Raw genomic sequence first — 15,435 nt, forward strand, 5'->3', positions numbered from 1 at the left:
TTCAGAGGCATTCTATTCATAAAATGTACAGACACTAAAGGTGAAAAGGTCAAAATATTAAATTTAGAGCTATGAACATGAGTAGTTTACTTGCATGAATGTCATCATGTCATGTTTTTATATATATGTAAGGGATTTATATATAAGGGATGTGTAAAATGGCCATAACTGCACAAATTTGGGACATTCAAATCTGAAAAATGTATACATTTTCTTAATATATTGCATAAAATAATATAAAAATACAAAGGAGATTTTTGATATCTTTATTAGTATTTTGAGTAAATCAGATCTTACAGAAAAAATAATAATTTGGGGGGTTAAAACTTGAAAAAAATCAGGCTTAGAATGAGCCTAGACATTCAACAAATCCCTCTGTATGACCAATCAAAATCTTGTTAAGATAAATAACTATTTTAGGATCATTTTCTTGTCTCTATGGGAGGAAAATACATTTTGAGAAAACAAATTTAGAAGTTACAATGCCCCATTTATAACTCGATGGATGCAAGTGGATTAAACTAAATAATAAAACTTCTTTAGGTGCAGATGTTGTTATGTTGAGAGAGTGAACTGTAGTATATCCTTTAACTAAGCAGAATGTGTCATGTTTTTACTGTATATCTTGTAACGTAGCAATTATCTAAACATGCAGTGCTGTGACCTTGCCTCATGAGGCGCTGTAGCACAAAGTCCTCCCGTCCTCTCTCCTTCTCTCCTTCTGTGGCCACATTACTCGCGCCTGTTTAACTCCTGTTCTAGGTCACCATGAGATAAACAGGGCCATTGAGCGCGGGACATTGGGCAGCAGTGGTGGTCTTTTCAGTCTGAGCACTCATGACCCAGACCCTGTGCTCAATCAGAACACGGGGCAGTGGAGCTCTGAATGGGCTCACTGCGAGGGGCAGGGAGAGGGCGGGCACAGGGGCGAGCGGAGGGGCGAGCGGAGGGGCGAGCGGAGGGCCGAGCGGAGGGCCGAGCGGAGGGGCGAGCGGAGGGGCGAGCGGAGAGCCGAGCGGAGGGCCGAGCGGAGGGCCGAGCGGAGGGGCGAGCGGAGGGGCGAGCGGAGGGCCGAGCGGAGGGGCGAGCGGAGGGCCGAGCGGAGGGCCGAGCGGAGGGGCGAGCGGAGGGGCGAGCGGAGGGCTGAGCGGAGGGCCGAGCGGAGGGCCGAGCGGAGGGCCGAGCGGAGGGCCGAGCGGAGGGGCTGCACTGCAAAAAGGCACAGCGGCAAGAGGTCAAAGGAGAAGGTCGGTGAAGAGTTTGTACAATAATTTGTACTTTATGCACATGGACAAACTCAAATAAAATTGGTTCATAATTGTCCTATATCATCTCTTTTTTTTATTCATCTTTATATTATCTGAATTTTAAGTGCAAGGAGGTCATGAACCGGCCTTCTGCTGGTGCCAGAGTCAGGACTAAACATGGACCGGCCTCTTGCTGGTGCCAGAGTCAGGACTAAACATGGACCGGCCTCTTGCTGGTGCCAGAGTCAGGACTAAACATGGACTGGCCTCTTGCTGGTGCCAGAGTCAGGACTAAACATGGACCGACCTCCTGCTGGTGCCAGAGTCAGGACTAAACATGGCCCGGACTCCTGCTGGTGCCAGAGTCAGGACTAAACATGGACCGGCCTCCTGCTGGTGCCAGAGTCAGGACTAAACATGGACCGGACTCCTGCTGGTGCCAGAGTCAGGACTAAACACGGACCGGCCTCTTGTTGGTGCCAGAGTCAGGACTAAATATGGACCGGCCTCCTGCTGGTGCCAGAGTCAGGACTAAATATGGACCGACCTCCTGCTGGTTCCAGAGTCAGGACTAAACATGGACCGGCCTCCTGCTGGTGCTAGAGTCAGGACTAAACATGGACCAGCCTCCTGCTGGTGCCAGAGTCAGGACTAAACATGGACCGGCCTCCTGCTGGTGCCAGAGTCAGGACTAAACATGGACCGGCCTCCTGCTGGTGCCAGAGTCAGGACTAAACATGGACCGGCCTCCTGCTGGTGCCAGAGTCAGGACTAAACATGGATCAGCCTCTTGCTGGTGCCAGAGTCAGGACTAAACATGGACCGGCCTCTTGCTGGTGCCAGAGTCAGGACTAAACATGGACCGGCCTCCTGCTGGTGCCAGAGTCAGGACTAAACATGGACCGGCCTCCTGCTGGTGCCAGAGTCAGGACTAAACATGGACCGGCCTCCTGCTGGTGCCAGAGTCAGGACTAAACATGGATCAGCCTCTTGCTGGTGCCAGAGTCAGGACTAAACATGGACCGACCTCCTGCTGGTGCCAGTCAGGACTAAACATGGCCCGGACTCCTGCTGGTGCCAGAGTCAGGACTAAACATGGCCCGGACTCCTGCTGGTGCCAGAGTCAGGACTAAACATGGACCGGCCTCCTGCTGGTGCCAGAGTCAGGACTAAACATGGATCAGCCTCTTGCTGGTGCCAGAGTCAGGACTAAACATGGACCGACCTCCTGCTGGTGCCAGTCAGGACTAAACATGGCCCGGACTCCTGCTGGTGCCAGAGTCAGGACTAAACATGGACCGGCCTCTTGCTGGTGCCAGAGTCAGGACTAAACATGGACCGGCCTCCTGCTGGTGCCCAGAGTCAGGACTAAACACGGACCGGCCTCTTGTTGGTGCCAGAGTCAGGACTAAATATGGACCGGCCTCCTGCTGGTGCCAGAGTCAGGACTAAATATGGACTGACCTCCTGCTGGTGCCAGAGTCAGGACTAAACATGGACCGGCCTCCTGCTGGTGCCAGAGTCAGGACTAAACATGGACCGGCCTCCTGCTGGTGCCAGAGTCAGGACTAAACATGGACCGGCCTCCTGCTGGTGCCAGAGTCAGGACTAAACATGGACCGGCCTCCTGCTGGTGCCAGAGTCAGGACTAAACATGGACCGGCCTCCTGCTGGTGCCAGAGTCAGGACTAAACATGGACCGGCCTCTTGCTGGTGCCAGAGTCAGGACTAAACATGGACCGGCCTCCTGCTGGTGCCAGAGTCAGGACTAAACATGGACCGGCCTCCTGCTGGTGCCAGAGACAGGACTAAACATGGACCAGCCTCCTGCTGGTGCCAGAGTCAGGACTAAACATGGACCGGCCTCTTGCTGGTGCCAGAGTCAGGACTAAACATGGACCTATTGTTGATGTAAATGTCTTCAGTGTATGGGTTTGCAAAATATGCACTAATTTCATCGCTATTTCTGTTCTTCTGGTCATTTCTTGGGCAGAACTACTGTAGTATTGATGTCGTATTCCTATTTAGTCCTATTTAAAACCTGGTGTGTTCATCTTCTCCACCTCCATCTGTCTCACCAAAAATAGCTCCTCCATTTACCCACATGACACTGCTCCGTCGCCCTCACTCCTCCGTCCCTCTCAGTTTAACGGGACGAGCAGCTCTTGTCCTTTCAAGGTTTAGTCCTGGCTGCAATCTTTTCTCTGGTTTAGTCCAGGTTTAACATTAGAATATTCTGGATCACTTCTAGGTTTGGTCCGAAGTATCGATATTGCAATATTAGTAGATGCAATAATCAACATTGTATCAAACTAAATATATTGCAAAAACATGAAGGTTCTCCAATTTACTTGAAAAAATTACTTAAAAAATTGGAGAACCTTTACTGCAATTTTAGTTTAAATAAAAAACTGAAATTGCAGTAAATAACAGCCCAATCCCAATATTTTCCCATATTGTACAGCTCGAGTGGTTTATTGCTGGTTTATGGCTCAGTTTACTCTCTGGATCAGCCTTGGATTATAACTGTTTTGTCCTGGTTTAGACCTGGTTTAGACTCTATTTAGTTCTGTTTTAGCCCTGTTAAAGTCTTTGTTGAATCCTGTTTGTTTTTTTATAACAGCAGTCCTCTTTGAAGTGCCTCTGACAGGTCGGACGATAAATATATTTTGAATTTTGCTCAAATTTATAAAAAACGTTATCACAGAATGGCACATTTTTAGGTTTATAATTTCACTTCCTGGTTGTAATTGATGACCTCACACTAGGCAATTACCCAGCAAACAATGGGCATAAACTTATCTACACAATTTGTTTTATTTGACAAATAGAAATATATGAGAGCAACTTTATTTTGTTGAATTAATGTTTAGAGAGTCAAAAAAGTATATTTTGTGTGTGTAAATTATGCATAAACTTTGAGTGGAATGAGTGTCCCTAGGGTGATCCTGTAATTCCTGTAATTTTCTACAGATTTTTCAGCTCTTCTCCACAAATACCTACTCGATTGGTGTAAAACTATAATTTATATATAGGTATAAATACAGCAAATAAAGTCAAAATGAGAAAATTGTAAAAACCTGTCATACGTCACTTTAATGCAGTCCTGGTTTGACTTGGGCTGCACTTATTTGGCCCAGTTTGAGTTTATCTCTGATCCAAACTGGATTTGGTTCTGATTCTGTAGTCCTGATTTAACCCAGGCCTCCACGTTTACTTCTGAGATTAGTCCCAGTTCAGTCACAATTCGAATGCGGTGTTCGTGCCACTGTGAGCGCACCTTTACACTTGGTTTAGTCCTGCTTCAGACCTGATTTCAGTCCATTTTCTCACACCACTCCCTCCCTCTCTCTTTCTCTTTCTACCTCCTCCTCTCCCCTCGCTCAGACACAGAGCTGAATGCTTATAGAGCCGCGATGCTTTCAGGAACAGTCCGCGTGTTGGATAATTCATGCTCTGGCGCGTCCCTGTGGCCAGCTGATACTGATGGGGAGATGAAGAGGCTGAAGGAGGGGGACTTTCACAGGGAACCAGGGGCTTTACACCAAAAGCTCTCCACTCCAGGGGGAAAGAGGGGGAGAGAGGAGAGGAGAGGAGGACAGCTCAAAAGTCTAACTGTATAAAAGAGTAAAAGTACAGGGTTGTAAAAAACATATTTGTAGAATAGATGGAAGGGTTTGCTATGTTGGTGTACACTTCGGCGGATAGAGCTTGTCAAAAGGTAGTCGGGAAAAAAACTGTTTATTTTAGTAGCAATACATGACTAAACCAGGGAAAAATAAAATAAAGCCATGTTCATTTTATCTGTGTGTAAAATGTTTTAATTATCCCACAAAGTCTGTTTTCATGTGTGTATTGTCATGGTATAAGTGATGTCAGTACTTGTTTTTAGGGACTTTTATTCTGGAAATGGCGGACAAGAACATTTGCATTAATGTTGCTTGCGTTTCCTCTATTTTAAATTTGTTTTTTAGCTCTGTGTGCCTCAACTTAAGCATCAAACGTGGTTCCTTATCACCTTGTTGCTATAGGTGATCAGAATAACATCCACATGAAACAGCCATAGCCTTTATCCATCCAAACTCTGCACCAAAAGCTCAAAAAGCTGCGTGATTGTACTTGCACAGCTTTACTGTAGTTTGTTTGGTGTTTTTTACATTTTAATTGTAGAAAAAACCCCAGAATGGCCCATGGCAAAATAATATAATACATTTTGTTCAACTATAGACCTAAAATTGAGTGTGGAGACATTTTGAATCAATATTAGCTTCAGTGACTAAAAACAGTTGACATCACATGATGAAATTTGGGGGAAATTTTACAGACACTTTTGCAGACACGGGACGGTTTGCACGTGACAAGAAACACAGACAAGGTCTGTAAAATTATTGAAATTTTCCCAGAGGGCCTTAGGGAGAACGAATCCAGCCCGAACAGGGCCAAGACCATAACGTAAATAAGCCAATATAAATATTAATCAATATCAAGGTATAAAGCACACTTACAACTTTAAAAGCCCAAAGTGCTGTACAGCAACGTGCAATGATACATACAGTATATACAAACAATAAAAATACACATGAAGTTAATAAAAATAATGACTCAGCTCAGAGAAAGTAGTTTTTTAACAAGGATTTAAACTGCTCTAGAGTCTCAGCAGCTCTAACATGCAGAGGCTGATCTAGAGCCTGGGCCCCACCACAGAGAACGCACGGGCCCCTCTGCTTTTCAGCTTTGACCTGGGCACATCCAGGAGGAGCTAAGAGGAGGACCACATGGTACGGGCAGGAACATAGTGGGACAATAACTTCTGCAAATAACAGGGAGCCAGACCATTTAAAGACTTAAAAACCATGAGCAACAAATTTAAATTGGAGTCTGTGGAGAACTGGAGCCAGGGCAGTGATGCCAGGAGTCATGTGTTGGTGACGCCTTGTACCTGAGCAGCCAATGCATTCTGCACTAACTGCAAGCGTTTAAGAGAAGTCTGATCTAGACTATAGTAAACGTAGTAAACGACACCATATCCATGCAGTTTTTTCAAGGATTACTTATTCATTTGTAATTGAATATATGTTAGACATGATTATTGCCATGCTGTGAAACATTCAAGGCAAAGCATTAACATTTCATAATATTATCATAAATTTAGTTTTTTCATCCAAAGCAGCACTTTGTGACAAAAAATGGACTCTGCGCACTGTTTACACCCATAAGAAATAGATCATAGACATGAGCTAAAAGCAGCGCTCTGATTGGCTGCGTTTGGGGTGGTCCTCATGAGTTTCACTCCAGGCCAAGTACAAGTCAGGTTTGTGTGCAAGCTCTGGTATTTAAACATTGTAGTGCAATAAAACCCTTCCCAAAAAAAATACTGTAGTGCTATATGTTTTTATTTGTATGTAAAATGTTACGTTGTACCTTTAATTAAAAAGTTAGCGTTATGGCATCAATTAGGCAGTTATTAAGCCATTCAATTCCCTTTTATTTTTGTAAAGACCAAAATCACAACAGCAGTTTCCTCCAGATATTTCCAAAAGTGTCGATTTTTTACGAACAGGAAAGTTAGAAAATCAAATAATGGTCAATAATCGAGAAGTTCACAAGAATGAGGCAAATGGAAAACTGTCCCGGACCATCCCCTGTCCTTAGACCCTCCTTCTCCGCAAGGAAAAACTACACCAAAAAAAAAAAAAAGGAAAAAAAATAGAAACCTTGAGAACGAAGCTATTTGTTCGTCATAAATGAAGCCTTTGTTAACGCTTTACTGAGGCTGATAAAAGTGTAGTTATTGTAAATGATCATTCGTCATTCGTAACACATCCCTACAGTATATATATCCCCACAGTTCTTACTTACACGTCTCTTTTGGTGTCGGTCTGTCGCAGCGTTGCAGGAAACCGTTTTTGAACTCTTTGTTTTCGGTGAAGATGCCGGGTGCACTTTTATGAGCGGAGTGTATTTAATCATTCAAACATCCCCAACCGTAACATGTGAAGTTACAGCATTACCGAGGTGTACAGGCCCCTCCACATCTGGGACGCATCAGGAGTCATTATGTAGACGATGGTGGGAAGGCTCCAGAAATAGTTTAGAAAGCGCAATATAAATGTCATGTCAACGGCCATTAATCTGAAATGCATCTATGGAGTTTTACAGTTCAGGCCCGCTCGAACCAGCCTCCAAATGAGCAGGTCTGGTGTAACTGCGGAAGAGTGCCAACTAGTTTATGTTGCACAATAACTATTTGTTTTTTTTAAAATACTGAAGTTCATGGTTTCAGTTTAGCCTAAAACTGCATCAGAAAATCCAAGACAGCGGAGATTAAGTACATTTAAATCTGACTTTATTTGTTTATTGTATTTGTTGTATTGTATTGTATTTATTGTATATATTGTATTTATTGTGTTTTATTGTATTTATTGTATTTATTGTATTTTATTGTATTTTATTTATTTTATTCTAGTCAGTAGATACAAAGAAGTTCAAATAAGTACATCAAAACAGAACAAAAAATCTACAAAATGGGGAAAGACTATGTAACTAGAATATTAAAATGTATTTATAGACACCGTACGTCACCACAAACGTCATAACAACAAATCCAAGCAATCCAAGTTTAAACCTGATCCTAGTCCTCGGTTTACTATTGATTGGTTTTAATTGGGTCCTGCTTTGGATCTGTCTTGGTTTAATCCAAGTTTATTTGTTGTTTAATCTTGAATTAGTCTTAGTTTAAACTAAAAATATTTCATGTCCAAGTTTAATTTCGATTTTATTTTGTTTAATTTATAGTTTTGTCCTTGTTAGTATTGGTTTTGTCCTAGTTTAGACTTTGTTTGGGCTTGGATTAGTCTTTGATCTTAGTTTCAACCTGTTAAGACCCGATATAGTGTTGGCTTGTTTTAGTGTTGTTTTAGTCTTGTCTTAGTCATGTTTTAGTCATGTTTTAGTCTTACTTTAGTCTTGTTTTAGTCTTGTTTTAAGTCTTGTTTTACTCCTTGCTTAGTCATGGATCATTCCTGGTTCAGTCACAATTTATTCTTGGTTGTTCAGCCCTAGTTTAAACCTGGTTTATAGTTAATTTAGATGTAAGTTAGTCCTGGATTCTTGGTTTAGTCCTGGTTTAGTCCTGGTTTAGTCCTGGTTTAGTCCTGGTGCAGGCCTGACATTCACAGTTCTGAAGCCCTGAGTGCATCTGCCCGTAACAGCAGAAAGCTTTACAGAATTGCAGTCTACTTTAGCTAATGCAAGCTAAAATAGGTTGCTTTTCCATGTACTCCCGACATTATTAGTCGCGATAGGTAATTCTGTCCAGTAGCAGCCGCTGTTATGTTGCCATGGGAACACGCTGCTAAATAAAACCTTCAGCATCCATTTAGATGAGCTGGATGTTCAAGCACTTCAGGAGATGTCCGGTTAGGCCTGTAGATGAATTTATTTTCATTCTCTTGTGTTGGTACAAACTAGATGCTATTATTGGATCACAGAAAAAACACAGGCTTTTTTTGCTACAAACACTGACAAAAAGAATTAAAACATCCACTTAAACCATTTAGGACTAGTTTAATGTATTAACCAAGAGGAGAAGGGTTATTTTTTAACTTGTTTTAAAACGTTGGATGGATTTCAAAATTAATGATAATTATATATGAAAAAGTATAACGTTCTTGCCACTTTAAAGATTTGTTTTCTTGTGGAATGTTCCACAATAATGCATTACATTTCTCCACGGACACTAGCAAGAATGGTAAGAATGTTTGAGGTATTTAAAAATATATATAAATTACTGTAAATATCTCTTAGTTGAGCGATACATTTAATCCCACACTGTGGAACATTCAAGGCAACACAATAGCATCTCCATGGAAACAAGCAAGTGGCCCGAGTGTGCCTTTCAGAAGCAATATTTAAAAAGTAATCACCAAATAAACTAATTCTAACTACTATTCTGTTTAAATCTAAATTAATATATAAACAGAATTATTTTGTCATTGGTAAAATACCCATAAGCTTTTTCTCTCCATTTCTGAACTGAATTGGTCAGTAAAAATCAATTCTGTTCATAAATCTTAGCAATAGAGTCAATCTATTGCACAAATATTATTTATAGCCAATCTTGATCACATTCATAAAACAACACAGCACATTTTACAACACAAAAATGAAATATAAAAACTACAAAGGTGAATAACTTATTTCTCCTCATTTTCCTCCTGCCTGAGGAAAATGTGTTCTTGATGGTGATATTCCAAATCTGTCCGTGCAGAGAGGAGTAAATCAATCAAGTACGAGACTTTGGATAAGACTGAGAGTTTAACATTGTGTGCTGGACAATGCTGAACGCATGAGTGAAGAATTATAGCTACAATGGTGGGAATGTGGCAGGAATAGTTTGCAAGTGAAGTCATGTGTTACCCATCTGAAAAGTATTTATCTTTATTATAATAGTGAAAGGTTTACGGTTTTCCTCATGTTTTGTACAATGGACTTGGCCAGACGAAAATAGGAGGAAGATGTAGTCATAGCGACAATTTCAAAACATGACTTTGTTCCTATCTCCCAACACAGCCTGCGACCATGTGCATGAATGCATAAAATGTACTTTTTTGAGCTTTTATCCACAATATAAAGTTGTTTGCTCATCACAGAAATATTCAGAGTTGTATTTTGCTTCATTCACACTTGTTTTATTAATCCTGTTTACATGGGCGTCTCCTTCTGAGCCTCACAAAATACTTAGCTTCAAATTTCCCAAATCAAGGCTGCGCTCTAGACGACTCCTATTGATAAAGTTCTAAAACATGAGCTGCCAAAGTAAATGGACTCAAGATCATGTTTAAAGGCCAATGACAAAATAAATAATGCATACTATTGGTCCTTTCAAGTAAAAAACGTTTACATACATACATACTAAATAAATCTTAACTGGACAAAACATATTCCACACAAAAATCATTTTCCAAATTCGAGGGCTGTAGTTAACTAAAGAAATTCCTGATTGACTAAAGACAAGCGCAATGTATCAATTCATTTACCAAAATAGGGATGTAACATTGGCAAAAGCTCTCAAAACTCTCTCTATAATCACGTTAAATATTTGATCCAATTAATGCACTGGCATGACAAGAAAAGTACTAAGAAATTGGATATTTGTTTGTAAAAATGCTGAATAAATGTAATCTACAAATCTCTGGCTCACATTCATGCCTTTTATTTCTAAATATTTCTAATCAAAATAAAATAAAGGTTTTGATTGACTTAGAAGCCATCGACTGATTAAGATAAGATAAGATATTCCTTTATCTTATCTTAATCAGATTAACCCACCTAACGTCTTAAGTACCAACAAATTCAAATCTCACATATAAACAGCATTATTACATATATTCCAAAAGTACAACGCCATTAAACCATCTCAAAGCCACACATTGCAATAAAAAAAAACATTAAAAAAAACGAGTAAATACAGTAAAAAATGAGCGACATTAACTGAACTCACCGAATTGGATGGCACGCCCAGGTTGGTCTCAATGTAGGTCTCGGTCTTGGGTTCCACGGCCTGCTCCGCCTCCAGGATCTTCTCCACGGGCATGTCCTCGTTGGCGCAGCCGCTGGACTCCACCTCGCTCTCCGCCCTCTCTTTGGCTCTCTGGCGCTCCTCCTGGACAGCTGCATGTAACAACACTGGTTCCGGTCACTACTGCTGTTTTATAGTCACATCGCTGCGTCAAGACATCACAAAAGGAGAAACTGTGGGGTGCGTTTGTGGGCTGAAATAGTTTAGAAGATTTGGAATACTTGGGGAGATCTCATGCAACTGAGAAAGAGAGTGGTTACAACTATTACTACAGTGTTTTACTCAGGTATAAGTGGATAAAGACTGGTCAAACTACTACTTAAGTAAGGGTAAAGAAGCATTTGGTAAGTAAGAATAACTCTCTTTGGACGTAATTGTGAATTTGTAAGACAATATAAATGGAAGAACACTTTGTCACTTGGAAAGTAACCAGAAATTTTACTCAAATAAGAATAGTGTTACATTTTGAATACCTCAAGTAGAGGTGAAAATATGGTGTTTGAGAAGCACTCTGAGAAGTCAATTAAAAAAATTTACTTCACCAGATTCTGAACTTTTCTGCCCTCAAATATCATTCATGACCCATCTATCGCTGTCAGCAGAGGGAGCTCTAACGCAAATCTAATGGCTTGGAAATAGGGAGGGGCTGCCACCTTGTTATCTCCATTAATGCATGTTATTGTTGTGCCTGGAATGTTACACACTATGGCATTAAGCTAACCTACCTCCAAGAGACGAGACGAGTCGATTTTATTTATAAATCACATTTAAAACGACCACAATGTCACAAAGTGCTGTACGACGGCAAAATAAAGTGCAATCAGATAAAACCAGCTAAAATAATACAATACAAACGTTCTGCTCAGCTTGTTTTAAACGCCTGTACAAACACCTGGGTTTTCAACAAAGTCTTTAACAAAGTATTCAGCAATTGGTTTGTTCTGAAGCCCAAAACTTGTCCCGTTCTAATGCACAGAGGAAGACTATTCCAGAGTTTAGAACCAGCAAAAGCCCAATCCCAATCATTTTTAGTAGCAACAATCATCAGGATCTCAATGCTCTACTTGAAACATGGACCGCCGACACAAGCAGGTGGTGGACCCTCTAGAAAAGTGGCCATTTTTACCCCTTAAAGGTCCATAAAACTATAAAGTCTTTGTGGCTTTGCCTGTAAATGTTGCTGTCCTTTGAAATCACAACATTTTAACCTTTCCTACTATCTCTTTTCTCAACACAAACCTGCAAAACAAACATATCGTACTTGTTTATCCCTTAGTCACACCTAGCTTTTGTGTTGACGGCGCCTGCATCAATATTTAAGAGTATATAAGCAGAGGTGGAGACAAAAGCCTTACTCACTGAATGCAAATGAATAACCCTGCATACGTTATGGCACGGCATGTTGGAGAGACTCAAAGCATCAATAATAGTGTATAAATAGTAAATACTCCGTGGTCTGACCTGCAGAACAGAATCACAAGGACTCCTGCAAACCTACTTGTAAATGACGATGGATTTCTTTTCAGGGATTTTTCTAGGTGAGAGATGAAATGCACCGAAGATGTACCAGGTAGATATTTTCCCCCAACACCTTCAAATCCACTGCTGCTGAGGTAAATCTTATGCTGTGTCCTTCCAAAACAGAACTATGCCGAGTACTATCTGCTACCACACCTGCAGTATACTTAACAATGTATTCAGTTTTGAACGGTTCGCCAAATGATACTCTCTTACACTAATATTCCAAACTAATGAAAATCACATGAAAAATCCAATGGAGCCATTTAGTACATTTGTTCAAAGACAAAGCAGCAACAGTCACTAGAAGCACCTCTAGTAATAACTGTACAATCCCACTCTGCAGAAGTACCTTTGGACAACAGCCTTTTGCTTTATAAACAGTGACTGTGAAACTCACTGAGCTCAAATACACACGTGAGCTAAAAGCTAGCGTGCCCGACCTTAGTGTTTTCCAAAGTTTGTCTTATAAAAGCAGCGCTGTCTGCATTTAATGATGAAGTATTCTATGTCTCGTTAACCTGGAAGTAAGAGCTGAAAGCAGCGCGCCGATTGGCTACGCTTGGGTGGACCACCCCAGTTTTGAAAAAAGGTGTTCTTAAGCTGTGCACGCTCCAGAGAATTCATGCAATTCATGCAAGTGAATATTGACAATGTGCCAAAGGGTTTGTGAGTGTGACTTAGACATGTTTAGTAACCGGTTCTACAGTGTGAAGATCAGGTACTCCAGCTGTAAGTTGTATGACCAAAAAACAAATTGAAGCTGTATCTGCCTGTAAATATTGTATTTTGTGTATGTGTTTTAATAATGTTTTGGACTGTTAATGATGGGGAAAAATCCAAACTGTGACCGGATTTTAGAATTAGCTATTAACTAATGAACTGTCTGTACGCGTCGCATCAGCTGCATGTTCTGCTCATTAATATGTACGACTGCATTGTCTCTGTCAAATAAACAAAACAAATACATACAAAAAAAGTAGGCTTACTGTACATAAGTGAATTTTTTAGGTACGGTATCTGTAGTTTACTCTATTTTTCGGGGGATTTTTTTTTACTTCACTACTTCTGAGCGCAGGTATCAGTGCTTTGTACTGCATTATTTTTGGCGGAAAAGAAGTACTTTCCATATAGTTTGAGGGGTTATTTTGAGCATATTCATGGTGACATTGTGCCAAAAGGTTTTGAGTTCAAGCCCAAAATATTTACATAAATTCACCACAAAAAATGTATCCACTATATTCTTATCAAAAATCGCTACATTTAACAGGTTAGCAGTACATTTTTAAACCTTTACATTGTTGATTTTGTATGTGCAACTTATACTTCAGTATTTTGCTCCTTTTTCCTCCTATTTGCTCCTGTATCTGTACTTTTACTTAAGTAATCAAATTAAATACTACTGCATATACCACTCCATATTTCATGTTCCACTCTTCTTCTCGCAGGACTTTAAAAGCACATGGCCGTACATTACTTCAATAACACCATTGTATGAATATGTCTGTTCCACACACACACACACACACACACACACACACACACACAGAATGAAAGAACACCCGTTTCACTCTGCCCTCTGATTGGCTGTGGAGGCAGACACAGGAAATGTCTTGTGTGCTGAGCAGACAGTGCGGCTCACCGTGGCACAACCGCACCTCCCCACCCGTCTTCTCACCCGTTCCAAATCCTCCAAAACGCCACAATTTCACCCCAATCCACCCAATCTCTCCCCATTACTCTCACACGTCCTTTTTTTTTACAAACTTTCAACCAGATGAAAATTTATTACAAGACGTGAAATATTAGCCCCGCTTGTACGGTCCACACCTGGAGATTTGCCAAGTTTTTATGTACATGCTAGCTGGATCCGTCACACACTTCCAGGATAGAGTTTCTTCGCTCCTGGTCGCTATTCCAAACCCGAGAGGCCGCGCTCGCGTTTTCGGGGGGTGGAGAAAGGAAAGCGCTTGCCTGGATTTTTGGAAGGGTGGGGTTGGGGTCAGTGGGTAAGGGGGCTGCTGTCTGGTGGTGCAGGTCAGCCCAAGGGTAGAATACTTGCGTCGGAGTCAGGGAGAGGTGAGCCGGGCTGAAATCACGTTAGCTTATCCCTCCTCCTTTTGCCTTCTCTCCTCTTCTCTCGTCTCCTCTTCTCTCTCCTACCTCCTATCCCCTTCTCCGTCTTTCCATACCGGGCGGGAGAGAGCATAAATTCATCTAATCCTGTTTTTCTGCGGTTTCGCTCAGGCTTTTTTGGACCCTTGTTCTGCGAGCCGTGGGCCTGGGGGTGTAGGTATAGGAGGAGCGGGGCTTGGCTCAGCAGTAAATGATAATATCCCTGAAAGGAGTAAAGTAGTGTAGTAGAATGGTATAAATAAAAGCGGGTATAAAGGAGGGGTGGAGGGGGGCAGGGGCCGTGCGGAGGTCAGTTCAGATTGGGGAGGATGTAAAGAATAGGAGGAAGATTAGATCCGCGGAGCGTTTGTTCTACCGTAAAGAATTGGTTTACACCTGGCCGCCATCTTCAGTGATTATTTAGGGACATGCGTGACCCTATAGATTTTTAACAGTAGTTTGTATAATAATTCTGGCTTGAACGTGAATAAAAATAAATAAAGTTTATCCGTACGACTGCACCGTAACCTACATTAATATATAATGTTCATTTTTGACATTTTCCAACATTAATGCCTAATTTATTAACTCTAGCCAAATTTGTAAAGGAATATATTTTTTTTCTATCAATGAAATTCATTAGTGGATATTATCATGGGGAATTACTATTTATTTTAAAGACATTAAAATAGATTTGCACTGTGATACAAAGAGTAACTTACAAGCCTTAGTTTCAAGCTGTTTTTACACAAAAAAAACATCTAAAAAACTCATCTCTTCAATAACTAATCTTAATAAGCAATAACTTGATCTTTATTATTTGTCTATGTTTGTCTCCTCGATGGATATCTTGAAGAGCGGGATTACATTGACCTACATCATTTTAATAGTATACAAAAAAGCATTTTTATTTAGATTTGGATGTTTTTGCTCACACCTCATTACACACAAAATTCACACCCAACTACAACATTG

The 15,435-nt window shown here is 41.0% G+C and overlaps 1 protein-coding gene across 3 annotated transcripts in view; it reads right to left on the reverse strand.

The window, feature by feature from the left end:
- The window catches only part of rxraa (retinoid X receptor, alpha a), a 195,845-nt gene that overhangs the window by 18,520 nt on the left and 161,890 nt on the right, over window positions 1-15,435 (reverse strand). For 2 of the 3 annotated variants that reach the window (XM_072453601.1, XM_072453598.1), the window contains exon 6: window positions 10,750-10,934. In XM_072453601.1, coding sequence (XP_072309702.1) covers window positions 10,750-10,934 — 185 coding nt within the window. The remainder of the gene's footprint in view (window positions 1-10,749; window positions 10,935-15,435) is intronic. The other variant, XM_072453599.1, reaches the window with a different exon arrangement.

Source organism: Eucyclogobius newberryi, unplaced genomic scaffold (assembly GCF_026437365.1).
Source record: "Eucyclogobius newberryi isolate DKJ021-1_F unplaced genomic scaffold, fEucNew1.0.hap1 SCAF_2, whole genome shotgun sequence".
In the NCBI taxonomy this organism is placed as follows: domain Eukaryota; kingdom Metazoa; phylum Chordata; class Actinopteri; order Gobiiformes; family Gobiidae; genus Eucyclogobius; species Eucyclogobius newberryi.